This window comes from Vombatus ursinus, unplaced genomic scaffold (genome assembly GCF_900497805.2).
Source record: "Vombatus ursinus unplaced genomic scaffold, bare-nosed wombat genome assembly UNPS02014807.1, whole genome shotgun sequence".
NCBI classification, from domain to species: Eukaryota; Metazoa; Chordata; class Mammalia; order Diprotodontia; family Vombatidae; genus Vombatus; species Vombatus ursinus.
The window spans coordinates 41,441,443-41,469,202 of record NW_020954585.1 but is presented as its reverse complement, the minus strand read 5'-3'; the positions used below and the strand labels follow the sequence as shown (position 1 = coordinate 41,469,202).

Sequence of the window (27,760 nt, the reverse complement as noted above, 5' to 3'; positions counted from 1 at the left end):
TATAACATGACTAACGTGAAAATAGGTTCAATATGGATATATATGTAGAGGCTATATCAAATTGCATAGAGTCTGGGGCGGGGAAAGGGAGAGATAAGGAGTAAATCTTATGGAAGTGAATGTTGAAAACTAAAAATAAATATTTTTTTAAAAGAAGAAAACAAATCAGAAAAGGACAAAAAAGTAGACGCCATTCTTCCTCTTCTTGAACTTCTTCATAGCTTATCATTCAAAGATGGCAACAGGAGAGATCCCATCCAGAAGCCACCAGCCTAGCCAGCTAGCAAGTTGGCAAAAAGAATGCAGGAGAAGGATGAGGAGAAGAAGCAGGGCGTTCATCCTCAACATGAGAAGGCTCTGAGGCAAAGCTTCTTGGACCTGAGTTGGAAAGTGGAGGACACACTGATGACAGGAGCAAAGGTGGAGGTACAAACATTCCTGCAGGATCCCGCACCCACTGGGTGCCATTGTTGGATATGACATTGTGATCCCATGAAAGAGGTTCAGAGTCATCTTGCCAACTTAAGAGGCTCGTTTCAATACTTTGTGTGGTTCAGTTTCAGAGCTTAAATACCTCTACACCTCCTCTGTACCCATTTGACATGATCACAGGCATGGCATCAACAACAGGTGCAACTCACAGCTAGCAGGACCATCTTTGAATTAAAAAAAAAAATGCCCATGAATGGTGGAAATGCCAAAGGATAGTTAGCGGGACCTGTCCCCTCTGAATTCTAGAGGTTGCTTGGGAATGCGGCCCAAAGCGGGTGGTAAATGCCACATAAGGCTAAATTCCAGCAGGAGACCAATAGTCAACAAGCACCTTAAGGGAAAGTTGAAAAGAACTTTAAAGAGAGAGTTCAAGAGGGCTTGAAAGCATTAAGAGGTAAACAGGTGGGGTCCACACAGTCCTCCCTGAGGATTCAACCTTGCAGTCCCTGGCTGGCCATGCTGCCCCAGAGGATCTTTCCCACCCCTCCATCCGAGGGGGCGGGGTGAGGTGCCTCGGGGGACCTCCCCTGGGTGCATTTGTACCTCCACCGTGGCAGTGTGCCACGACAGTGTCCTGGACTGCTGGGAAGGCCGGCAGGTGGCCAGAGAAGGCCCAGATCGCCGTGCGGGTGGCTGGGTAGGGCGATGGCAGCGGGAGGGGCGCTCACTCCCTCTCCCTCGCCGTTCCTTCCAGTCTGGCCTCGTCTCCCCTCGGCTCTCGCCCTTCGTGGGTCCTCTGCAGCTGCAGCCCCCGAGTGTTAAAGTCCCCCAGCAGTAGCCCTGGTGGGTCGAGGAAGGTGAACGCAGCCACACTTTCCCCAGCCAGTCCCCTCGCTACTTGTCGCCACCCCCGCGGGTAGGGCGGTCCAGGTTCCCCGGGGACAGGACGCCAGTCCCTCAGCTCTATGGCTCTCCCTGCAGCCAAGCTAACTGCCCTCAATGCGTCCCGACCGCGTCGCACTGTTACTCTTGTTGTCCCAAGCGCCCAGAGTCTGTGGTGATGTGGGTCCCCCACCCAAACCATCTTGAAACACTGAAATAGTATAGAGCTAATTTGGGAGGTATAAAAATAACTATCTTGCCTCAGTGGAAGCCCAGCTGAAATAACGTAACATAAATTTGAAGTGAACCCAGTTAGTATAGTTTGATGATTTCCTTCAGCTTTGCTCAGGGGCATATAGTTGGAGCAAAGGCAGTGTGTGTGGGAGTAATTCAAGACTGAGGCTTGAGAGGGCAAGATGAGCCATAGGGTAAGTGGACAAGGGAATTGAGAGAAGAGAACATTCAACAGTTGACCTGGTTCGCCAAATGGTCAAGATGAGGAATAGAGGACAGTGTATGCTGCTAGTGCAAACATGATGGACTAAGAAAGAAATCAAGGATTAAGGTTATGGTTAGGAGTTTGAATTGGATTTGGGGTTGCACAGCAGAGAGAGAAGAGGTGGAATGACAATAGATTGTGATCAGATAAGAGAATTTCAGAGTTTATAAACATGGAATTGATGCATTTGTGCATGATGGCAAGGTTAAGGATATGACCATCTTTGTGTTCAGCTGAAGTGGGGTGAAAGAATAGGTCATGTGAAATGAATAAGCTGTGAGGCTAGCATGTTTGAGAAGTATCAATAGGTAGGATGAAGTCCCCTAGTATGAAGTCAGGAGATGAGGAGGAGAGAACCACTGTGAGCCTAGCACTGAACCTATAGAGGAAAAAAGGAAAGAAGGGGAAAATTCTGGAGGTCATTAGATAATAGCTAGCAGAATTTTGTTGGGTAGTAGATATGAATTGAGAGAACTGCAAAGGAAGTGAGCTTACTGAGTGATGGTACAAGAGGCAAAGCCTGCAAGTGGCAATGGGGAGCAAGGAGTATTCTAAATCTCCTCCCTTGACCAGTGAGTTGGGGGGAATGATTTCAATTTAGACTACATTGACATATATACCTTAGTTTGGCTAAATGGAATGGACTGGATGTTTTTACGAGGAGCAACCTTCTAACTTTGATTCCCTGGACAAACTGTAGGCTGGCAGGTGGTCTGAGGAGGCTTGGGTCACTGTGGGATAATAATTGGGATATAATTTGCACAAATCAGCATGGGCAGGGGAACTGGTAGACACCTGTTTGGAAAACCATCATGTGTGCCTGAGTTCTCCAGCAGCAAAATCTCCTGGGACTTCAGCACAACTCCAGGAAGCAAAACTCCAGGAGGCACAGCTCCAGGCTAGCAGACATCCTCCAGCTGCCAGACTCCCCACCCCTACCCCAAGAACTCCACTGTTGCTGACCCCACCTCAGCATCAGGTAAGCTGCCAGACCCCTACAGCCTCCAGCTGCCAGCACCCGAGGGCCCAACACACAAAGCCAGTGACCAGGTCCCAGGCTCCCTGCACAAGAAGCTTGGGTCAATGTCCTCTTTACTCCAGCAGGAGAGCTCAATTTTAAAAACCAGGAAATAGGAGAACACCATGAGCAAAAAGCAGAACCAGACAATGACCATAGATTCTTATTATGGGGACAGGGAAAAATCAAGGCACTAATTCAGAAGAGGACAACATTGTCAACATACATCCAAACCCTGAAAGAGGAACATGAACTGGTCTCAAGTCCAAAAAGCCTTCTTAGAAGAGCTCAAGAAGTATTTTAAAAATCAAATAAGAGAAGTGGAAGAAAAATTGGGAAAATAAATGAGAGGTATGCAAGAGAGAGTCAATATCTTGGAAGAGGAAGGACAAAAATTGACTGCAGAAAACAAGTCCTTAAAAAATAGATTGGCCAAATGGAAAAATAAGTACACTGAAAGAAATAACTTCATAAAAAGTAGAATCGGCCAAATAGAAAAGGAGGCACAAAAACTCACTGAAGAGACAAACTCCTTAAAAAGTAAAATGGCCAAAATGGAAAAGGAAGTACAAAATCTAATAAAAGAAAACAACTCATTAAAAAAAAATTGGAATTAGGGAAGTGGAAGCTAATGACTATGAGATATTGAGAATCAATCAAATAGAAGTAAAAGAATGAAAAAAATAGAAGAAAATGTAAAATACCTCATTGGTAAAACAACTGACCTGGAAAACGGATCTGAGAGAGACAATTTAAAATTTATTGATATACCTGAAAGCCATGATGAAAAAAAGAGCCTGGATAGCACCTTTCAGGAAATCATCAAGGAAAACTGTCCTGAGATCTTAGAACCAGAAGGTAAAATAGTCATTGAAAGAATCCACCAATCACCTCCTAAAAGAGACCCCAAATTGAAAATGCCAAGGAATGTTGTAGCCAAATTCCAAAATTACCAAGTCAAAGAGAAAATACTGCAAGCAGCCAGAAAGAAACAATTTAAATATCATGGAACCACAGTCAGGATCACATAGGTCTTTGCAGCTTTTACCTTAAAAGATAAGAAGGTATGGAATACAATATTCCATAAGGCAAAGGAGCTTGGATTACAACCAAGGATCAGCTACCCAGTGAAAATGAGCATAATCTTTCAGAGGAGGAGATGGACATTCAACAAAATAGGGGACTTCCAAACCTCCCTAATGATAAGACCAGAGCTCAACAGAAAATTTGGTCTTCAAATACAAGACTAAAGAGAGGCATAAAAAGGTAAACAGGAAAGAAAAAAACACAAGAACTTGTTATGAATAAGGGCAAACTGTTTACATCCCTACAAGGGAAGATGACACTTGTTAACTCTTGAGAACTGTATTGTTATTATGACATTTAAGAGGGGGTATACATAGAGAGAGGAAGTGGGTGTAAGTTGACTTTGATGTGATGATAAAAAAATCTAATTAAGTGTTGAAAAGGGATTGTTTTGGGAGAAGAGGAAAGGAGGAGGCAGAAAAGGGTAAATTACATCACATGAAAAGGCACAAAAACCTATTACAAAATAGGGAAAGAAGGGAGGGGGATGAACATTCTTTGAATCTCACTCTCATCAGATTTGACTCAAAGAGGGAATAACACAATCAGTTAGGTATAGAAATCTAACTTACCCTATAGGAAGTAGGGAGAGAAAGGGGAAAGAAAAGGGAGGAGGCTGATAGAAGGGAGTACAGTCTGAGGGAGGTAGTGATTGAAAACAAAACTCTAGTGAGGAAGAAAAGGGAGAAAGGAAAGGGAAAAGCATAAATGGGATGGAGGAATGGGGAATAGGATGGAGAGAAAGATACACATAGTAATCATAACTGTGAATTTGAATATGATGAACTGTCTGATACAATGGAAGCAGACATCAGAATGGATGAAGAAGTATAATCCTACAATATGTTCTTTACAAGAAACATGTTTGAAGCAGAGGGATACACACAGAGTAAAGGTAAAAGGCTGCCCCAGAATATATTATGCTTCAGCTGAAGTAAAAAAAAAAAAAAAAAGCAAGGGTAGAAATCCTGATCTCAGACAAATCAAAAGCGAAAATAGATCTAATTAGAAGAGATAAGGAAGAAAACTACATCCTGCTAAAAGGTACCATAGACAATGAAGTAATATCATTACTAAACATACACGCACCAAGTGATATAGTAACCAGATTCTTACAAGAGAAGTTAAGGGAGTTACAGGAAGAAATAGACAACAAAACTATACTAGTGGGGAACCTCAATCTCCCCCTCTCAGAACTAGATAAATCTAACCACAAAATAAACAAGAAAGAAGTTAAAAAGATGAATAGAATTTTAGAAAAGTTAGATATGGGTGACCTCTGGAGAAAATTGAATGAAAATAGAAAGGAATATACCTTTTTCTCAATGGTACATGACACCAACACAAAAATTGACCATGTATTAGGGCATGAAAACCTCATAATCCAATGCAGAAAGGCAGAAATATTAAATTCATCCTTTTCATGTCATGACGCAATAAAAATTACATGTAATAAATGCTCATGGAAAGACGGACTAAAAATTAATTGGAAAATAAGTAATCTAATCTTAAAGAATGAGTGAGTCAAACAACAAATCATAGAAATAATCAATAACTTCATCCAAGAGAAGGACAATAATGAGACAACATACCAAAACTTGTGAAATGAAGCGAAAGTGTTTCTTAGGGGAAACTTTATACCTCTAAATGCTTAATGAATAAAATAGAGAAAGAAGAGATCAATAAATTGGGCATGTGACTAAAAAAGCTAGAAAAAGAACAAATTAAAAATCCCCAACTAAATACCAAATTAGAAATTCTGAAAACCAAAAGACAGATTAGTAAAATTGAAGTTTGGAAAACTATTGAAGTAATACATAAAACTAAGAGCTGGTTTTATGAAAAAAAAAAAAGCCCAGTAAAATAGATAAACTTTTGGTCAATTTGAATAAAAAAAAAACAAAGAAGAAAACCAAATTACCAGCATCAAAAATGAAAAGGGTGAGTTCACCACCAATGAAAAGGAAATCAAAACTATATTTACGAGTTGTTTTGCCCAACTGTATGCCAATAAATTTGACAATTTTAGTGAAATGGATAAATTTTTACAAAAATATAAATTGCCCAGACTAATGAAAGAGGAAAATAAAATACTTAAATAACCCCATTTCAGAAAAAGAAATTGAATAAGCCGCCAATGAACTTCCTAAGAAAAAATCCCCAGGGCCGGATGTATTTACAAGTGAATTCTAACAAACATTTAAAGAACAATTAATTCCAATGCTGTATAAACTATTTAGGAAAATAGAAGGAGTCTTACCACATTCTTTTTATGATGTAAATATGGTACTGAGCCCTAAACCAGGAAAAGCGAAAACAGAGAAATAAAATTATAGACCAATTTCCCTAACAAATATAGATGCAAAAATTTTAAATAAAGTATTAGCAAAGAGATTACAGCAACTTATCTTGAGAATAATACACTATGACCAGGTAGGATTTATATCAGGAATGCAGGGCTGGTTCAATATTAGGAAAGCTATCAGCATAATTGATTATATCAATAACAAAACTAACAGAAATCACATGCTTATCTCAATAGATGCAGAAAAAGCATTTGAAAAAATACAACATCCATTCCTATTAAAAACAATAGAGAGAAAAGGGTAAATGGAGTCTTCCTTAAAATGATAGGTAGAATCTATCTAAAACCATCAGCAAGCACTACATGCAATGGGGATAAGCTAGAAGCATTTCCAATAAGATCAGGGGTGAAACAAGGATGTCCATTATCACCACTATTATTCAATATTGTACTAGAAATGTTAGCTTTAGCAATAATAGAAGAAAAAGAAATTGAAGGAATTAGAATAGGCAAAGAAGAAACAAAGCTATCACTCTTTGCACATGATATGATGGTATACTTAGAGAATCCTAGAGAATCAAGTAAAAATTTACTTGAAATAATAAATTTATCAAGTTGCAGGATATAAAATAAACTCACATAAATCATTGGCATTTCGATATATTACTAACAAAGTCCAACAGCAAGAGATAGAAAGAGAAAATCCATTTAAAGTTACCGTAGACATTTTAAAATATTTGGGAGTCTACCTGCCAAAACAAACCCAGGAACTATATGAACACAATTTCAAAACACTTTCCACACAAATAAAATCAGCTCTAAATAATTGGAAAAAATATCAGTTGCTCATGGGTAGGCTGAGTTAATAAAATAAAAATGACAATTCTACCTAAATTAATTTACTTATTCAGTACCATACCAATCAAACTATCAAATAATTACTTTATAGAGCTAGAAAAAAAATAACAAAATTCATCTGGAAGAACAAAAGGTCCAGAATAGCAAGGGAATTAATGAAAAGAAATGCAAGGGACAGTGGCCTAGCTGTACCAGATCTTAAATTGTATTATAAAGCAGCAATCATCAAAATTACTTGGTACTGGCTTAGAAATAGAGTTTTAGGTCAGTGGAATAGGTTAGGCATGCAAGACACAATAGTCAGTGACTATACTAATCTACTATTTGATAAATCCAAAGACTACAACTTCCGGGATAAGAACTCATTATTCAACAAAAATTGCTGGGAAAACTGGAAAATAGTATGGCAGAAACTAGGCATAGACCAACATCTTACACCTTATACTGAGATAAAGTCAAATGGGTACATGAAAGGAAGGGAAGAATTTATGACCAAACAAGAGACAGAGAACATTATGAAATGCAAAATGGATGATTTTGATTACGTTAAATTGAAAAGTTTTTGCACAAACAAAGCCAATGTGACCAAGATTAGAAGGGAAACAGAAATCTGGGAAACAATTTTTATGGCCAGTATCTCTGATAAAGGCCTCATTTCTAAAATACAGAGAGAATTGAGTCAAATTTATAAGAATACAAACCATTCCCCAACTGATAAATGGTCAAAGGATATGAACAGGCAGTTTTCAGAGGAAGAAATTAAAGCTATCTATAGTCATATGAAAAAAGACGCTAAATCACTACTGATTATAGAAATGCAAATTAAAACAACTCTGAAGTACCACATCACACATCAGATTGGCTAACATGACAAAACAAGAAAATGATAAATGTTGGAGAAGATGTGGGAAAATTGGAACTATACCCAGAGGGCTATAAAACTGTACATACCCTTTGACCCAGCAGTACTACTTCTAGGTCTATATCCTAAAGAGGTCATAAAAAGGGAAAATGACCCACATGTACAAAAATATTTATAGCAGCTCTTTTTGTGGTGGTAAAGAATTGGAAATTTAGGGGATGCCCATTAGCTGGGGAATGGCTGAACAAACTGTTTTATATGAATGTAATTGAATACAATTGTGCTATGAGAAATGATAAGCAGGCAGATTTCAAAAAATCCTGGAAAGATTTACATGAACTGATGCAAAGTGAAATGAGCAGAACCAGGAGAACACTGTACACAGTAACAGCCACATTGTGTGATGACTGACTTTGATAGACTTAGCTGTTCTCAGCAATGCAAGGATCCAAGACAACTCCAAAGGACTCAGGATGGAAAATGCCGTTCTCATTCAGAAAAAGAACGATGGAGTTTGAATGCAGATGGAAGCATACTATTTGCTCTCCTTTCCTTTCATTGTTTTGTTTTGTTTCTTCTTTCTCATGGTTCTTCCCATTAGTTCTAATTCTTCTTTACATCATGACTAATGGTGAACATATGTTTAATATGAATGTATATGTAGAGCCTATATCAGATTGCAAGCTGTCTTGAGGAGGGAGAAAGAGAGGAAGGAAGAGAAAATTTAAAACTCAAAATCTTATGGAAATGAATGTTGAAAACTAAAAATAAATTAATTATTAAAAAAAAAAGAAAATTGTAGCTTGTATACTCTTTTCAAGAAGCAAACTCTCAATTTTCACAGCCATTTCAACAGATCCCCAAATTATTTCCTCCTAATTCAACTTTAATCCACTTCTCTGAGGCAAAGAGTTTACTTCTGGTCCCTGGAGTGGTTCTCGGAGCTAGGTTGCAATAAGATATAAAAGTCAATCTAGAAATTGTGATGTATTGGAGTCTTCAGTTATTTATTTTTAAATCATACATGGGGGCTTGAACTGTCTAATTAATATGAGAAATCTCCATTCAAGTCTTGTAGAAAGAACAAATTCTTTGCTATTTCTCAGTTTTCTTTATTCCTTCCTGCTATTCCCTGGGAGTGGAAGGGTTTTCAGTCTTAACAGAGAGTCCATTGCAAGGTAATTAATCATCCTATGAGAGTAATAACTAGGAATTCAGGCACATGGGGCAAACTCAGTTGAGTTAGAAGGTGGGGGTGGGTTAGGTTGTGGGGAAAGGCAGTCCATTACTGTCACCTGAATTGTTATGCCACGAATTCCTCAAGAAGACCTAACTCTCGTGGTGAAGGTTGTGTGGATGAGGTCCACTGAAGGGTGGAACTGTACCTTCTGAGGCCAAAACCTCACAACAGCTTTATTGTTACTTAGAGCTCTAAGTGTTTGTTATCTTCTCTTAGAACAGCTAATTGAGAATTAATTATACTTTATTTTTTGGACAAATTCAGGTAGTGTTTTCTAAGTAATTGTAGTGGATAGGATGTAGACTTGGATTCAGAAGATCTGGGTTCAAATTCTAGCCCTGATACTTATTAAAATCAATTCACCTCTACAGCCCTTAGTTTTTTCACTTTTAAAATGGGGTAGGGGTTGGACTGTATGACCTATAAGGCCCTTTTGGCTCTAAATCTTTGATCTTCTGATTCCTTGAAACAATGATTTATAAGGTCCTTCCTTTTCTTCTTCTTCTTTTTTTTTTAGGCAATCAGGGTTAAGTGACTTGCTCAGGGCCACACAGCTAGTAAATATCAAGTGTCTGAGGTCGGATTTGAACTCAGGTCCTCCTGACTCCAGGGCTGGTGCTCTATCCACTGCACCACCTAGCTGCCCTATAAGGTCCTTTCAATGTTCTAAATCTTATAAACATTGGTTGATGCATTTTAAGAGTTTTTGGAAACAATATGAAAGGATACCATCCTTAGAGATTTTACTTCCGTTTCATGATAACTACTGATTTTTCTCTTCTCCAACTCCTTTTGTATCAACCATCCATATCAAACTGTTAACATCATTATGTCCACTGCCCTGTTCTCTGATTGTCTTTGCTGCATCATTTAGCATTTAGTCACTTTTGTATGTGACTCATGTTCTACCTCATTCAAGAGGCTCTTTATGATTCCTCCAGCTCTCAGTGCTCCTGCCCATCTCTGTATATTGATTTGGGTATGCATCCTGTCTTACTTCTGAACATTATGTCCCCTCCCCAAAGAATGTAGACTCTTTCATCCTTCAGGTAAGAATGCTAACATTTTTATATTACCCCTAGCACCTAGCACAGTGCCTGGCATGTAATAGGAATTTAATAAATGCTTATTAATTGATTGAAGTCATAACCCCTCTGAGATAGTTTTCTAATCTAAAAAGTCAGGGGGCCAGGGTAGATGAATTCTAAGGTCTCTTTCTCTCAGGATCTATGATCTCTAGAAATGAAAATTCACAGATCCACATAATGAGCACAAACCAGCTTGATTCCAGACTAGACACAAGAAAAGGTCTAAAAGCAATCTTTAGATTTTGTGAAGGTTTCAATGCAGGATTTATTGGGATAAGAGGGAGATGTTTGAATACTTTAAATACCAAAAACAGTGATTTATTTTTTTAATGAAGCCAAATGAGGCATTTATAGAATGCACTGAAAAATGCTTTGGGTAAAGTGACTACTTGGCAGCTTACGTGAAAAACATAATCAACTTTTTGGAGAAAAAAAAACTCCCTATTCAGCTAATCTTTTTTCTAAAATTAAAAGAAGTAGAGAGAGAGGAAGCTCAACAAAACAGTGTTTTGTGTGTTACCATAGTCACTATCACAAAGTTACAAGGGAACAAAAAGTGCTTGAACCAAGTGAACCTTGGCACCAAGTGAAATGCCAGAAACCTCAGAATACTAAATCCAGAAATTCACCACCTTTGCTATAAAATAATTGGTGCATTGGTATAAATTTCAAAAAATCTGAATGTGTTATTGTATAGAGTTCATTGACTATCAGCACACTAATCAAAGGAAAGGGTATCAGAACACATGTATATATGTACATACACATATGTTTACATACATACATACACACACACATATATATGTAATTTTAAAAATCCTTTTGCAAAGAGGGAAGGGGAAAAGAGAGATGAGGAGAAGAAGAAAAAGAAGGAGAAGGAAAAGGAGGAGAAAAAAGAAAGAGAAAAGAGAGAGGAAAAGGAGAAGGAGAAGGAGAAGGGGAGAAGGAGAAAAAGAAAGAGAAGAAGGAGGAGGAAGATGTAAACTTTACATTGTTTTATAGTAATTAACACACTAGACAAAAACATTTCTGGAGAATTTACCAGTTGGTGGAGCTAATGTATCAGGGCATAATTATTAATTCCTTGAGAAATTCAAGGATTGTTTATTATTTAAAGCAAAACATGTACCCTTCAGGGATCTAGTTCAGGTATATTTCCTCAATCTCCTTTTATGTCATTTTACTGTCTCATTTAATATCATGGGCAGAGCTCAGAATCTGCTAAGTTATTGTCCTCATTTTCCTGGATTATCCTTGAATGTGAAAGTTAGGTAAATAGCTGAGACAAAGCCCTAAACATATATTCTTCCAACATATGTCCCTGACAGTGTTTCTTCAACACCTTTACATTGGTTGAGTTCTCCTTAACACCAATATATCCTTTTTTGGGATTAAAAGGAAAAAATGGATAGTTATTTTCATTTCCTACCTAAATATTAAACCTCCTAGCTTTTCTTAGGGGTGCAGAGTTTTCTGAAAATGGAGTCATTATTTTATTGAATTGTACAGCTGATTGTCCAGCAAAATTCACAACCTTGGCAAGACAATTAAAGGATGGGAAATTCAATTTTCTTGAAGGCAAGGATTATTTCAGCTGTGTTATATTGCTAAGGCCTACTGCAGTGTCTGGCATATGATATAGGTAGGTACTTAATAAATGCTTGTTGATTGATTGATACTTCACAAATAATGATATAATTGTTATGAATTTAATCATATCATAGAGAATATATTATCAAGATCTTTTTCTTCCAATCTTCAAGATTTATTGTCTGAGATTAAATGCACCACTTGTTCTTTAGATTATATAATACTTGGCAAAGCTACTTAATAAGTTATGACAGAAATTCCTCCATTAAACTCCTCTCTTGGTGCTTCATTGAGGAGAAGAAGTGGTTCCATCTTCTCAGAGACAATAGCAAAAGAAGAGAAGGTTCGACAAATAATAGGTTCACATAAAGGATCACAGATTTTGATCTGGAAAGTAGTCTCAAGTCATCTAGGCCAACCATCTCATGTTATAGATAATGAAACTAAGATCACGAGAGGGGACATAATTTGCCTCAAGTCATGTAGGTAGTAAATCTGGCAGGGCCAGGATTTGAACCAAGGTCTCTTGATTCCAAATCTACCTGCCAGGTTGGAAAGGCTTGAGTGTGGGGCTAATAATTGTATGGCATTATATTGTTTGAGGTTCAGCCTAGTTAAGGTGAGAGAAGAACATTAACAGAACTTTGACCACTGTGGGATGATTTTGTCTAAGGCATAATAAATAGCAAGGGCCACCCATTTAGATGGAGATAGATTTCAATCTACTTCAAAAAAACAAGGATCCACATCAAGAAAATCATTAGTTACCAAAATACTTAAGTTGTTAGTATGACAGGTGTGGAGATTAAAAAGGTATGCCATTTAGAAGAGAGGTGTTAAACAAGCACCCTGTTGTCCTGTGTGGCTGGAACCAGTTTAAGATGTAATTGGGAAATATTTAACAAAATAAATAAAAATACAGTAAAACATAGATAATATTATACTTTAAATCTAAGTGACCCCCAGGGGTCCTTGTATATGGATTAATGGCCCTCATTTCTATTTGAGTTTGACAAGGCTGCTCTACACCTGTGATCCCTTAATAACAACACTTTGCTCATCTGGTGATAAGGGATTCTTTATAACAGATAGTACAATACACATTTTCTCTGACCTGCATTTAATGATTAGTGTGCTATTTGTACTTCCCAGTACTTCAGTTAAGGTCCCTTTGCACCTCCTCAATTACTTTTCAATTTCTAGTACTTTCTCTTGCCTCACACAACCTAACCACCCCTTCCAGCAAACTCAAACTATTCACTAAAACAAATCAGTACAACAAACCAAAACAATGTAAAAGTTTGCAGGAGGAAAGGGCTGAGTTGAATTTGGGTGCCAACACTTCATTTTTTGTTCTACTCTGTTCGTTATAATTTTTTTCATTTAAAAATTCATGATACAAAGGATAGGGTTTCATTGTTTTTAGGCTGTAGCTTTTCTGGACCAAGAATGTGATTTTTAACTTTGTTCTAATTATAACAAAATTGCATTCAAGGAAAAGAATTTAGATGTTCCATTAAATGATTATAATAGAATTTTACTTCAATATATAAATGCATTCATGGCCCTAAATATTCCATATACTTGAATATAGGGAAGTCCTAGTGGAAAAATAATACATTTTATTATATATTTCATTAAAAGCAGAAAGAAGGAGAAAAAAGACGAAAGAAGGAAAAGGAGGGCAAGAAGGAAGTCGTAGGAAGAAGAGAAGGAAGAAAAGGAGGAAGAGGATGATGATGGATGTATTTATATGACATCAATACTAAGTTGTTAAAGCTGAATGTTTGGACTTCTCTATTTCAACCAAGCCCTTTTTATCTGACTTAGTAACTAATTAATACCTAAACATTTGAACTGCCCTAAATTAGCTAATGCTTGAGTATCTTGGGGTCAGATTTTCATCAGTTCAAGAGTGAATCTGGACTTATTTTGACAAACAGCTTCTAATGCAACTCATTTTCTCTCTAAATACTTCTTTGTAATTTCCCCCTCTACAATAGAAATGAGCCTCGGAGAGGTAAAAACTAACTTTCAAGTTAGTATGAACACAAGAAAGAAAGTGATTAGACAAGGGAATCTATAAAAAAATATCAGGTTCAATGGGAAGCTGCAGGTTTAAAAGAATTGCAGTTTAGAGAGTGATTTAAGTTTTTCAAGAATAACTTTGGCATACTCTCCATACTTGAACACACCTTGAGGGTTGGGCCCCGGCGAGTGACTCCCAGTTTCTAGGTCTAACCCTGTGAGACTATATTTTTACCACTGTAGTTCACAAGCCCAAATGAGTGTGCTTTTCATTAACAGCTGGTAGATGCAATTAGTTCTTAGCAAAGAAATCTCCTCCTTTTCCCCTCCTTCCACCTTAAATCCAAAACCCACGCTTATACTAATGCCCATAATAGCCATTGGAAGAATGATTACAAATAGCATACAATGGTAGTGAGGCACACGTGTAGTAAACCGCATGGTCAAGGCAACAATAACAGTACAACAGGGATCTGATGTCCTTTTTCTCTTTATAGAGTTTGCTCTTTCCCCCACTGCACAATTCGAGTACTAGGGCTAGCACTCTTGACTCCATAGCCAGCTCTCTTCTGAGCTGCCAGTGGTCTTACTTCTTAAAGCTGTTTGTGACCTAAAGTGTCTTTCTGTATCAATAGTTGAAGTATATATATTGTTGCTCCATCAACTGTGCCTTAAACTCTCTTAAAAACTGAAAAACTGTTAAAAACTCTGTCAAACTGAAATATAGATCATCTTTCTCTGAGCAAGTTGGGAAGTAGAGAGAGATCCCCTCCTTCTACCCCTGCAGGACTCTGTTCCATAAAGAGCTCCCAAGCCAGCAATACAAATAAACTCACAAGCTAAATCCTATAAAGGTCACCCAGAGGCACGCCCATCCTTCATGAGCCAATAGCATTGCCTTTTTTGATTCACTCAGAGAGGGTATTCACGTGTCATTAAAGGTTCAGGAGTAGACATCCATTTGTAGTTAAACGCCTTCACCTTGTGAATACATTCTGAGATTTCTGGACTATGAAAAATCAACTCCCCTTCACCAAAAAAGAAATTTTGTTGTGTGAATTATTCAATAGCAAATCAATTTTCAGACATTCCCATGCCCACATCATTTTCTTAAACAAATAAAATAACATCTGATGGGTTTCCCTTCAGAAATATTTAAGTTCCTTCCAAAACTATGGTGGAAGATAATTGTGGGGTATAAGAATGGAACATGGAGTCGAGGAAATAAAACACTGTATTGTGATGGGAAAAGCCTGGCTTCCAGTGTTAGTAGATTAGTCCTGCCTTTGCAAAATGGGATTTGGGTGATCTCTCAGAGCTTCAGTTTCTTCATATGTAATATGAGGGGGTTAGATGAGATTTTCCAGGAAGAAAATAAAAGGGGGATGGTGGAGAAAGAGGATAACAGTGAACTGGAAGAGGAGGAATAGAAAGAAGGCAGTTATGGGTGCATTTATTTATTATACATTATACAACATTATATAATTTATATATTATACATTATATAACCCATATGTGCTCTTACAGAAACAAAGAGCTTATAATAGTTTAATCAGTTCTTATAAACAGCATCACATTTTAAGTATATCAAGTGGGGGTGTGACAGGGTCAGATTTGTGTTTTAGGACCACTTTCTTGACCACTATGTGAAGAATGCAGTAAAGAAGGGAGATCTGGAAAGCCAGGAAAGAGGCTAAAAGAGTATGTTTTCTTTGGATATAATTGTAGCTGTAAGCCAAAAAAATGTATCACCAGTAAAGCATAGTTTATAATTCTGAAAAACACTACACTGATACTCTTCATTTTTTTTTTTAGCTTGATTGTCAAAGTCAGTTTTGGGTGAAATGATATGAATTGCTATTTACAAATAAACTTGTTTCTTGTCCCCGTGAGCTGATCTTTGCTGGGTCCCGAATAGGAAACACTTCATAAAAATGGCTTGAATTTCTTTTTGTCCCTTATCTGATATTACTGCACTCACATCTTTATATTTATTGCACTAACCTTTATTTAAGAGCTCAGGTTCCCATAGGGCTTTTTAGTTTGGAACCTCCAGAATCACACTGTGAAAAACACATTGTTTTGAATTGTTAAATGGCCCATGTGATAATTATTTCATTTGTAATCACTGACTAGGTAGTCCCTTCCCACACACCTGGAAAACTGCCAAGAGGAAAACAGAATGCACTGTCAAACCTGACAAATCAATGAATTTAGGAGAAGAATGGCCCACCTCTCCCACAAAAGCACTTCTCTCACCTCCCGCCTCTGACGCCTGTAGATTCGCAATCTAAAATGTTTGCTTTGCCATTTATTTAATGATTTGTTATGACAAAAAAGCAAGCAATGATAAATAACGGTAAATAATAAAATAATGCTAAGTTTATATTTTGGCTTTTTGTTCATTTGCTTTAAATCCTGCAGAACCTGCGAGCTGTAGGGACAAGTAAATTCTCGATTATTTTCCTCAACCTCTGAAAGACATTATGAATGAACAATAAGCATTTATTAAGGCCCTACTTTAGGCAAAGCCAAGAGTTCATATATAGGGAGAGATACAAAATTAAATGAAATATGGTTGTTGCCTTCATGGAGATTACAATCTACTTTATCTGTATGCACTGATCTTGTCAAGGCAGCTCAAGACAGAAGCTTAATGAGAAGGGGAAAGAGGCTACATTTTATCTCTATTCTTGTCTGAGTGGCTAAATCCTTTTCCACATCACATTTGTGATCTCAGGAGAGAAAGGGCATCTCAGCCTACGATGTCTGCGAAGTGAGATTCTCCAAAGAAAGAGCTAACTAGTCTTCTTGGTCTTCATGGAACTTAATTACAGGTTACTTAAGGCCAAGGATATATTTGTTTTCATCTTTCTATCCCCCTCTGTCTAGCAGGGTACCTTACCCAGAAGACAGCATGATTAAATGTTTGTTGAATTCAAGGAAATTGTGGCCATGGCAAAAGGAACTTGGACCACTCACTGCAGCATCAAGGTATTTTTGTTTTTGGGGGTATGTCATCAATTCCCATACACTGTGCATTCCCCAGCACTTAGCACAGTATCTGGCACATGAACATTCGATATATACTTGTTGACCAAGACTGACTCAGCACAAGAAAGCTAAGAGCACTAGAGGAAAATTTTAACTATGATGACAAAGGGAAGCTTATTATTTTTTAAAGACACTGACATTTGTCGTTTCCATACAATTTTTTACAGGCCAATAAATGTGATGATTTTTCTCATTCAGTTTTTCTATAGGAATTTTGCATTGTTTGCATGAGGGGAGTGAGGCCATTGCTATAGGCTAATTATATCTAGGGGGTAACCCCAGAAACACAAGAACTTATTTCTAAGGCAAATTTTCCCACTTCAAATGTTTTGAAATATTATGTGCCGTAAGACAAAAGATGACAGAACAAGATTCGGGGGTCAAGTTTTGGAGGTGAGGGTAAAATTATTTGGGATGGGGGTTTAAGTCTACCAGGGCCACTATAGGCTCAAGACTTTTCATACACATTTAGGAACAACAGAATCTTGCTGCTCAGTCCTTTTCAGTCATGTCTGACTTTTTGTGAACTCATTTGAGATTTTCTTGGCAAAGATACTGGAGTGGATTGCCATTTCTTCCTCCAGCTCATTTTACAGATGAGAAAACTGAGGCAAATGGGTTAAATGACTTACCCAGGGTTTTACAGGTAGTAGGTGTCTGGGGCCACATGTGAATTCATGAAGAGGAGTCTTCTTGGCTCTAGGCCAGCACTCTATCCACTGCACTACCTAGCTGCCCTAATAGAATCTTAGAATCTCTTACTACAGGTGCAGGAAGGACCATTTAAAAAAAAAGTCTAACTCTCACCCTTTGTTAGTGGAGGAAATAGTGCCAGACAGGGTAAGGAACTTGTCCACAATCAGAAAACTAGTTAGTGACAGGGCTGGCAGGACAATCTGGGGGTCTTCTGACAGAAAACTGAATGTTTTTTGCTGTTATAAACTGAGAGGGAAGTAATTTTCTGTAACACCCCCTTCCACACCCCTCAATTATTACTACGTTCTGAAATCAGTGGTGGCTTTGTCAACAATTGTAAGCATTCAGGGGCCCTTTGTGCACTGCTGTCTGATAGCACTGATGACTTGCAGCTGCCCCTTGGGAGGAAAGAGCCCTCCTTTCTACTGATAAAAGTGATGATGTCTATTTTTTGTTTGTATGTTTTCACTTGCACGTGCAAACTAATTTTTAATATTTTTAAAATGGCATGATAAGCATGTAAAAATCACTTCCCTTTGAAGTGAATATTACTGTTTCTATTCAGTGATAGGAGTTGGGTAAAAATGCCATATCTTAGGTGGTCGCTGGCATTTTGGTACCTGGCCTCTCAGAACTGGAAGGTACATTAAATATCAATTCATATCTGAGTAAGAATTTTCAACATATTGTAAGTTAATGGAATTGGGGATGTTTAACCTAAAGCAGAAAAGGCAGCGGGGGAAGGGTATGATAACTGTGTACAGTATCTGAAAGGTTGTCATGTGGAAGAATGATTGTACTTGTATTCCTTGGCACCGAAGAAGTACAACAAGGAGCAATGATTAGGAGATGCAGAGATACAGATTTTGACTCACTATAAGAAAAAATACTTTCTAATAATGTGAAACAACCAAAAGTAGAAGGTAGTGACTTCCCTATCCTTGGAGCTTTTCATATAAGGTATGGGCTGATATCTAAGGTTCCTTCCAATTCTGGATCCTATAATGTTGGCTAAGACTGCCAGTTAAATTAGCATAAGAAAGTTAGGACAAATGCATCCTTATAAGGCCAGGTGCTGAAATGGTAATAACCATCCAAGATACAGAGTTGTTGGGGTTTTTTTCCTCACATCATTAAAACTGAATAGAAAAACATATATCCATCAGAATGCTGAGAAATAACACACTTCACTTTGCCAGTACAGTGATGGCTGTGATATTTAGCTGAATGAGAAAAGGATGAATCTCATCCTTATAATCAAAATAGTACAGACACAGATGGCTAGAGCTGGAAATGACCTTTGAGACCACTGAACTCATTTCAAGAGATTTTGAGAAGCAACATTACACAGTGGGGTGAAAAAAAAAGCAATTGATTTGGAGTTTGAGGACCTGGTTTTAGATTCTGGCTCTCCCACTTATTATATCTATGACCTCTAAACTTCTTTGTGCCTCAGTTTCCATACTTGTAAGATGAGCAAGGTTGAAGATGACCTCCAAGGTCCCCTATCTTTAAATCCATGATCCTATGATCTGTCACTTCAGAGACAAAGAAACTGAAGCCCGGAGAAATTGAGTTGCTCAAGGTCTACCACCAAAGGTTGGCAAAGACTTACAAAGGTTTATCCTTAGTCTCTATATGTACTCTTGGGAAAGTATGCCCCTGATTTGGGCAGTATCTTGTACCAACTGTCTTTACTATACCAGCTTAGTAAATATCTGTTTCTAAAAGCCAGTGCGCACATGCACGCACACACACAGAGTAGGGGTTTAGTAAAATTGGAAGGGGTATGGTTGCAAACGAAACAAATTCTTATTCATTTATGCTGGAATACTTTGCTTGAAACTGAAAGTTTTGTTAAGATGCCTGCTCGGTTCCCACAAGCAGGAAAAGAAGGAAAATTTCATAAGAGAGTTAATGTTACAGGCATGCAAAGTTTGAGGTAGGAATTACATGTGGAATTTTGGGGTCCAGTGCCTTCAGGGGTATTATGTGGGGTGAAAAGAATCCTTAAGTAAACACATTCCACTGAGAGTTAAGTACTTGAATCTTAGTCCTCAACCTCATCCTCATCTATTGTCACTTAGACTTCCACCCTTGGCTGTTGCTTTAACTTGTTATAAATGGTGGACCTGTGGGAAATTCTTAGAAAGGTAGACAAAGAGGCTGTTCCCCTCCAAGTTATTGGCCCTCTTCCCTTTTGCTGGGGTTGTTGTTGTTGAGTTGTTTCAGCTGTGTCAGACTCTTTGTGACCCTATTTGGGGTTTTCTTGGCAGAGATACTGGAGTGTTTTGCAATTTTCTTCTCCAGCTCATTTTACAGATGAGGAAACTGAGGCAAACAGGGCTAAGTGACTTGTCCAGGGTCACACAACCGTAAGTGTCTGAGGCCAGATTTGAACTCATGAAAAGGAGTCTTCCTGACTCAAGGCCCAACACTCCACTGTGCCACTTAGCTGCTTTATTCGGGTTAGATCTCTAAATTGGCCTCAAACCTGTAAATTCAATGGGCTGGTCTAGTACATAGACAGTAATGTCAATGATTTTTTAAGTTCATTCTGAAACATGTTCCAAATGTCAAGAAAAAGAAAAGGAAATGAGAATTAAATTACTTTCTAAAAACGCATCACTTTTCCATATATTGGTCAGCTCAATTGTAATCACATCTATGTAAATGAGTCATTTAAGAGTGAACCTAAGGAATGTTACATGTGATAATGATAGCAGTAGTGATGGAAAGAATTGTCATTGGTAGGCTATTACAATAACTTCTCAGAGAAAAATGTGTTCCTCAGACTCAGGTAAAGAAAACTTGATTATAATGATACAAGTGTCACTGTGCTTATAACTGTAGCATTTTTCAATTGCAGGGTTTTTTTTTCTCCACACATATATAATACAGCAGCAGTGAAATCCTCTGAGGACTGTATTGCTCTTCCTGTCTATCTAACTCCACCAACGTATAAACAAATCCCTTCTCCCCTTCCAATCTTGCTCATGTTTTAAAAATGAAATTGGATTTTTTTATATTGGCAAACTATTTAAACTTAGCAAGTTGAAAACGGTGAGGAGTTATTATGTTTGCAGGACTTATTTGCATGTCAATAATACGCAGACATTTCAATGAGGTTTTTAAAGGTGGAATAAATGTTCACTCTGATGAAAAAATCATGTAGTCTGGATTTTCCACGGTAGGTTCCGATTGTTCTCTTTGACCACAATCTTACTTTTAAAGTTCAAAAGTTTCACGTTTAAATGCCAATGTTTGATAGTTATAGGGTAATGTAACATTTGAATTGAACAGAACCTTGTTAAGTCATTTTCAACTCTTTGTGACCCCATGGACCATAGCATGCCAATACTGTCTATGTTGTTTTCTTGGCAAAGATACTGGAGTAGTTTGCCATTTCCTTCTCCAGCAGATTAAGGTAAACAGGTTAAGTGACACAGTTAGTATCTGAGGTCAGATTTGAACTTAGGTCTTCCTGACTCCAGGCCACCTAGCTGCCTCAAAATAGAGCCTTATTCTAATCTGCTTATTTTACAAATGGAGAAACTGGGTATAATCACAGAGTCTTAGAGGTAGAATGTTAGCAATTATCTTCAAGAGTTTTTAATCTAAGGCCCATGAACTTATTCTTTATAAAAAATTGATAACAATGTCAATGTAATAGATTTCCTCTGTAATCCTAGTTTTTATGCATTAAAAACATTATTCTGAGAAGGGGTACCCAGGTTTCACCAGATAACCAAAGAGGTCCATGCCAACAAAAAATGATGGGAACCACTGATCAAACTTATCCAAACTTATGGATTTATTTTACAGATGAGGCCCAGAACAATAAATATATTACTACAAACTCCTTAAGGGCAAGAATAGTGACTTTTTTCTCTTTTTTTTCTTCTAAATCTTTAGTGTTTTGCACTTCCTAGGCATTTAATAAAGGTTTCCTGAATTGTGCAAGGCCTTTAGCTTGAGGTTATATACAATATGAACTTTTTCTGGTCCTTGATCGCAGAGATTTCTTCTCAAAATTTAATTGCTAGTTGTACAGTTACAGCTTGGTTATTACTTCGAAACAAAATCAGTGACATTTCTTCATGCAAAGAACCATATACTAGTTTCAGATTTCTCCTAATGACAAGAGTTTAAGATAGAGAATGATACTACATATTGAATATGTCATAATATCCAGGTATATCTTATTGAAATTTCATTTTTCCCTCCAATTGAAGCCTTAGATTATATAAACCCATGTTCTATACTAAGGTGCACATGCTCTTCTAAAATAAAGGACAGTAGTTAAATCACTCTGTGTGTGTGTGTGTGTGTGTGTGTGTACACATTTATGTGTTGGTGAGCGGCAGCAGTGAGTGGTTGGGCTGGCAGAGTATGAATTTGAATTTACTATTTCAGCAGCTCAGGCTCATCATTACCCTCAAATTTCTTCCCACTTATCTGTCTTTTCTCTCATCATAAGAGGGTGCTAAATGAGCCTTCCCTTTCTTCCCCAGTGGGATTGTCATGATTCTTTGGGAAAATGATTGTTTATTGTTCAAGGTCAGACAAAATGTCCTTGACCTTCAGTATCTCAGTGAAGGAAATTATAATAGCAGGTTTGAAAAATTATTCTGCTCACATACTTAACTGTTGATAAGAGAATGGGTTACCTTGTTATAGGTCAAATCTTGCTAGAGTTAACCCCAAGAGTCTGTCCAAAGTGCTTATCTTATACCAAGAATTTGTTATACTGAACATAATTTGAAATAAGTAAGCTACCAGCTAAGTCTTGGAAATCTCTTACCTAGAAATTACTTTCATGTATGATGACATCGTTAAGCAGAAAATACTAATGATCTGAGATATCTACTCACAAACAGAGCAGCCTACGTGATAAGAAGGAACAATATTATTATGGAGGTGATATACTAAAGGCTACTTAGAAACAAATGATAATTTCAAGAAGCAGATAACAAAGCTGATGTGGTGGAATGGTATTGAAGTGACAGAGATCTTCAGCCATCCAGACATCTGCTAAAGCTCTATCATTCTTCTATGACTAGAATAACTAATGAATCATTGATAACTTGCTTATGAAATGCATTTTTTAATAGGTGGAAGAAATGACAAAGCAAACTGCTATTCTGGACACAAATATGAACTATAACTTACAGAGGAAGTAGAAATGACAAGAAACTTGTTAAGAAGAGATCACTCACTGCATCTTAAGAGTTCTTCATACATGGACAAAAAGGAGAATGGTAAACACCATCTGATTCTGTGAGAATGCTTTCAAAGAATTCAGAAAAAAAGAGAGGAAGGATGTCATCCTATAAGATTCCATAATAAAAATGTCTCAATCAGGATGGGATGCTCTCAAGAATAAAATTCTGACAAAGAAAAGCCAGAAATTATTCGAATGAAGAAGAAAAGAGAAAACTGTCTAAAGAAACCCAAGGGGCTACACCAGGACCAACTCATATTTTTAAAAAGACATATATAAGAAGAATAACACAAGGGCAGGTCACTGATGACAGTAACAAAGAATGTTAAGAATACCAGAACCTAGAACAAGCTAAGTCTTGTGTTTAAGCCTAAGAATAAACAAAAAAAGTCTTTTTTTTTAGCTCTGGTAGGGACAAGAAGGTCAATAAAGAGACAAGATGATTGATCAAGGTCGATAGGGCAATGATAATTAGAAATAGAGAGATGTAATCTTATTGTCTTTTTTCCCCTCTACCACAAATGATCTTCAGGCTCTGATGTATAGAATAAAACTAGGTAACAGGGAATTGAGATCTAAGATGTGAGAGGTGATGAGAGAAAAACTAGCTGCCCTTAATAAGTTCAAGTTACTAGATACAGACAAACTATTTCCTATGGTAGGAAAAAAATGCTAGTATAATAGCTAAGCCATTGTCAGTGGTGTTTGAATAATCCTGAAGAAAAATTAATTAAAAACAATTTTTAAATCCTAAAGAAAGGATGAGGTGCTACAGGGAACTGGAAGGGATGGCTAACACACTGTAGAAGACAGGTGGGATCAAAACAATATTATTAGTCTAGAACTAATGTGCTAAGACAAATAAAAGTAAATTAAACGAGGTTAAGGACAGAGGCCTACATTTGGGTCAGAAAATCTCAAATGCAGGAGTAATGACTCGTCAAACTGTCTAGACCAGTGGTGTCAAATCAAATAGAACCAAGAACCTTAAAACCATGCATAAGAATGCCTGGGGGCCTTAGGTCGACTTAGAAAACCACATAATAATATTATCTATGTTTTGTCATATTTTTACTTATTTTGTTAAATATTTACCAAATGCATTTTAATCTGGTTTGGGCCACACTCAGGAGTATCATGGCTCACATGTATGATACCTCTAGTCCAGACAGCATTTCATGTAATAAAAGCCAAGGGGTTTTTATGGACTATAAGAGCTCTGGTTTAAAAGTCAGAAAAACTAACAAAAAGTTAAGAAGCCAGAAGGAGGAAACTCATAGCCCTTTGTTCTAGTCAAATTGGCAATGTTGTTTTCATTTTGGGGTGTTGTATTTTATGATGGGCATTGAGAAACCAAAGCATACCCAGAGGAGAGCAAGTATGGGAGGAAGCCTTGAAACATGAAAGGTTCGGTTAAAAGAACTTGGGATTGTTTATCTCAGAGAAGAGAAGACTTGGAGGGACCAAGCAGTCCTTCAAGTATAGGAAGGACTGTCATTTGAAAGCAAGGTTAGACTTCCACAACTTGATACAGAGGGCAGAACTAAGAGAAGTGAATGGGAATTCAAAAGAGGCAGATTTCATGTGGCTATAAGGGACACACTTACAAACAACTTAAGCTGTCCAAAATCAGAATGGGCTCCCCTGGAAAGGAATGAGTTCCTAAACATTAGAAATCCTTAAGCAAAGGGTAAAGGATGACTTGTTAGGAATGTCCCAATGAGATTCTATTTTGGGTATGGGTGGCATTAGATGACCTCTGGAGCCCCTTTCAACTCTGCGGTTCTATGATTCTAAGGAACAGCTACTAAGGTGTGCAGAAGCTGTCAAAGCCAAACTCCCCAGGCTTTATAGGCATGTGTGCAAGCTTAATATTGACATGTGTGTCTGGCATCTCTCCATGAAGGAACTAATCATCACGTCTGTCAGGAAGGTAACTCCAGTAGCCTCTTGATATTACAAAGATCAGCACCAAATACCTCCCCTATGTATCTAACAAAAATCTTCCAATCCCGGCTAAATACAAAATAAACCTATTGCAGGGAGGGCATGAAAGGGGGAAAAGATGATATTTTGAGTGTCACAGGGGGGGAGTGGTGTTCTAGCCCTACTAGAAGGTGGGTGTCACCAGTTAATAGAAGGTACAGATCAAAACTTACTTGGCTTCCAAGGCCAGGGCGATGATGCCGGCAGCCATAGGGGCTGAGGCTGATGTTCCTGTATGGTTGTCCGTGCAACGCTGCCTCAGGTCTGTGGTGATCTGGAAAAAAAGGAAAAGTGAAACCTTAGGATGCAGCTGGGAAAGCCCCAAAATGGCAAAAGCAAACTGTCTTCTGTGGCTAATAAGAGTCATATGTGAGAGAAGAAATAAAACCTTGAATGAAGGAAGAAATGCCACCATAAATGGGGGGAGAGAAGAGAAATGGAAAGGATGAGGAGGGAAAGCTTTGAAAATACTAGTCTGATGGTTTTCAAAAGAATTGTAAATAATTTACATTCTTGTGGAAAATTGCATCAAATCACTAATAAGAAAAATGAAAATCAAAATAACTAACACTTAGCACAGTGTTTGATGGTAAGTGCTTAATGAATGCTGGTTGACTGAGTTTTCACCTAACACTTAGAAAAACTGGCAAAGATGAAAGACAAAGAATGGAAATAATCAAGGTTGGAGGGATTATAGGAATACAACCACACTAATACAGAGTTAGTGGATCTATGAATTGGTCCAAACATTAGGGAAAGAAATTAGGAATTGTACTTTTTTTTAGTAACTAAAATGAAATTGTCCACATCCCAGAGATTCCATTGCTATGTATATAACCCTAAAGAAATCGAAGACAAAAAAAGGAGAAGATTCTAGCAGAACTTTTGTGGTAGCAAAGAACTAGATACAAAGTAAGTAGCCATCAATTTGATTGTACATGAATGTTTTACACCATTATTGTACTATCAGAAATAAGTTAGAGACATGATTTCTGTGCTGCTTAATTTTACTGAACTTTTTTCCTCTTTCTTTTCTTAAAAATCTTTTTTAGAAAGGATAGATTGCTAGATGGGGGGCAGGGACATATTCAGAAATGAGTTTGATATAAAAACAAGAGATATCAATAACATTTTTAAAATAAGAGAAAAAATAAAATAAAAAAACACTGCTTTTAATCCATTGCTTCAAATGCTTCCACAGCCAACCTATCTCCAAAAATTTATTCATTTGAGATGCACCTGTAAAGTGAAGGATCTGAAAATTGTGCTTAAAAATGGATCATCCATCTGTTGAAACAAAAATAAATACCAAGAGAAGCTTAGAAATAATTTTATTCACACCCACACATTTTAGTCATAATTATAAGTGTGCAGTAGGATACCTGCATTTGTGCGTGTATGTGTGTGTGTGTGTGTGTGTGTGTGAGAGAGAGAGAGAGAGAGAGAGAGAGAGAGAGAGAGAGAGAGAGAGAAAGGAAAGAGAATGAGAATTATTATTAGAATAGAATTCAGTGATTCATGGCAATGTATGAACAAAGATCCCCAAAGACTTAAAAGAGCAATATAAACAATCTACAAATTAGCCTACATATTACACAAATTCATGGCATTATTATGTATACTTGTCATTATGAGTAGATTTGGCATTGCTCTATTTTCCTTGTAAAAATATAGGAACTAGATAAATACTGTCTGACCATTGTGAATCTAGCTCGATGTAGGAATGACTGAACACCAGGGCCATCCAATAAGTGTTCAGTGGTTTGTGAGATGAGTTAGTGATCTCATTCTAGTTTCTAGTGGAAATCAGTAATGCAATTGGCTCCTTTCTTGGCCAACACAGCAGAAAGGTGAAGGCGGGTGGCAGAAAAACAATGACCCTTCTCTCTAATCTCTACATGTGGTCCCTCCAAGAGAAGCTTGAAGATTAATGGGATTCAGTTTGTAAAGTGCACTGAGCTACCCAGAAGAAAAGTACTACATAAATCCCTAATAAACTAGCTGTGGAATTTCTTTTAAGTCCTACTGGAAACAAATAGGATCTTTCAAAGGGCAGGATCCAAAGATGTCAGAACCAATTGAGAAGACCATGTGCATATGCATGAAACTGGTGATTCTTTACTAAAATCATAGGATTCTGTTGGAGCTGGAAGGGCCCTTTGAGGTCATCCAGTTAAACACTCATTTTATAGATTTTATAGTCAGTATCACCAATTTGCAGGACCATTCTTATTTTCATGTATTCTTTCTTTCTAGATTTCCCTTTTCTCCCTTCCTTCTCTTTTATGCACTATAATCCACCTGGTTTTCTTGCCTCATAATTATACATTTAGAGAGGCACTGAATACAGATTATGAAGAAGAAGAGAAGATGAAGAGTGGGAAGGACTATCAAAATTTATAGCCTGGCCACTAATGACCAAGCCTGCATTATGGTCTAATCAATATTCAGTAGCAAAAGACACTGAAAATACTTGAGAAGAAAGGGAAATATGTATATGTGTGTGTGTGTGTATATATATATATATATACACACACATATATATCTTATACTAAGTGTTTATCTAGGGACCACATTTTTGGTGGGATTACATTTAGAAAGCTCAACCTTATCAGAATTGGTTTTAAAACAGATGAGTCTATCTTATGTGAATGCATTCATTCTAGAAAGCAAAGAAGCACTAGTTATGGGGTTCTTGCACCAGTGACCAATGTCTTTTATGGTCCTTACATATGTTGAAGTCCAGAGAGGTTTACCTACATTCTTCTAAACTGACTTCATTCCTACAGATTTGTCTCTTTTATCAAGTCTTATGGTTCTGCCATTCTCTCCAGCAGCATCAGAAAAGACTGAAGATTTTGCAGGATGTTTTCCCACTGGGCACTCCCTTTGAGTGCCTTAGCTGTGCTCTC

At 37.5% G+C, this 27,760-nt stretch overlaps 1 protein-coding gene across 1 annotated transcript in view; it reads right to left on the bottom strand.

Moving 5' to 3' along the window:
* Positions 1–27,760, bottom strand: part of PCSK5 (proprotein convertase subtilisin/kexin type 5) — a 608,686-nt gene that overhangs the window by 288,947 nt on the left and 291,979 nt on the right. The window contains 1 exon segment of the mRNA XM_027875021.1: positions 25,022–25,122. Within this exon segment, the coding sequence (XP_027730822.1) occupies positions 25,022–25,122 (101 nt within the window).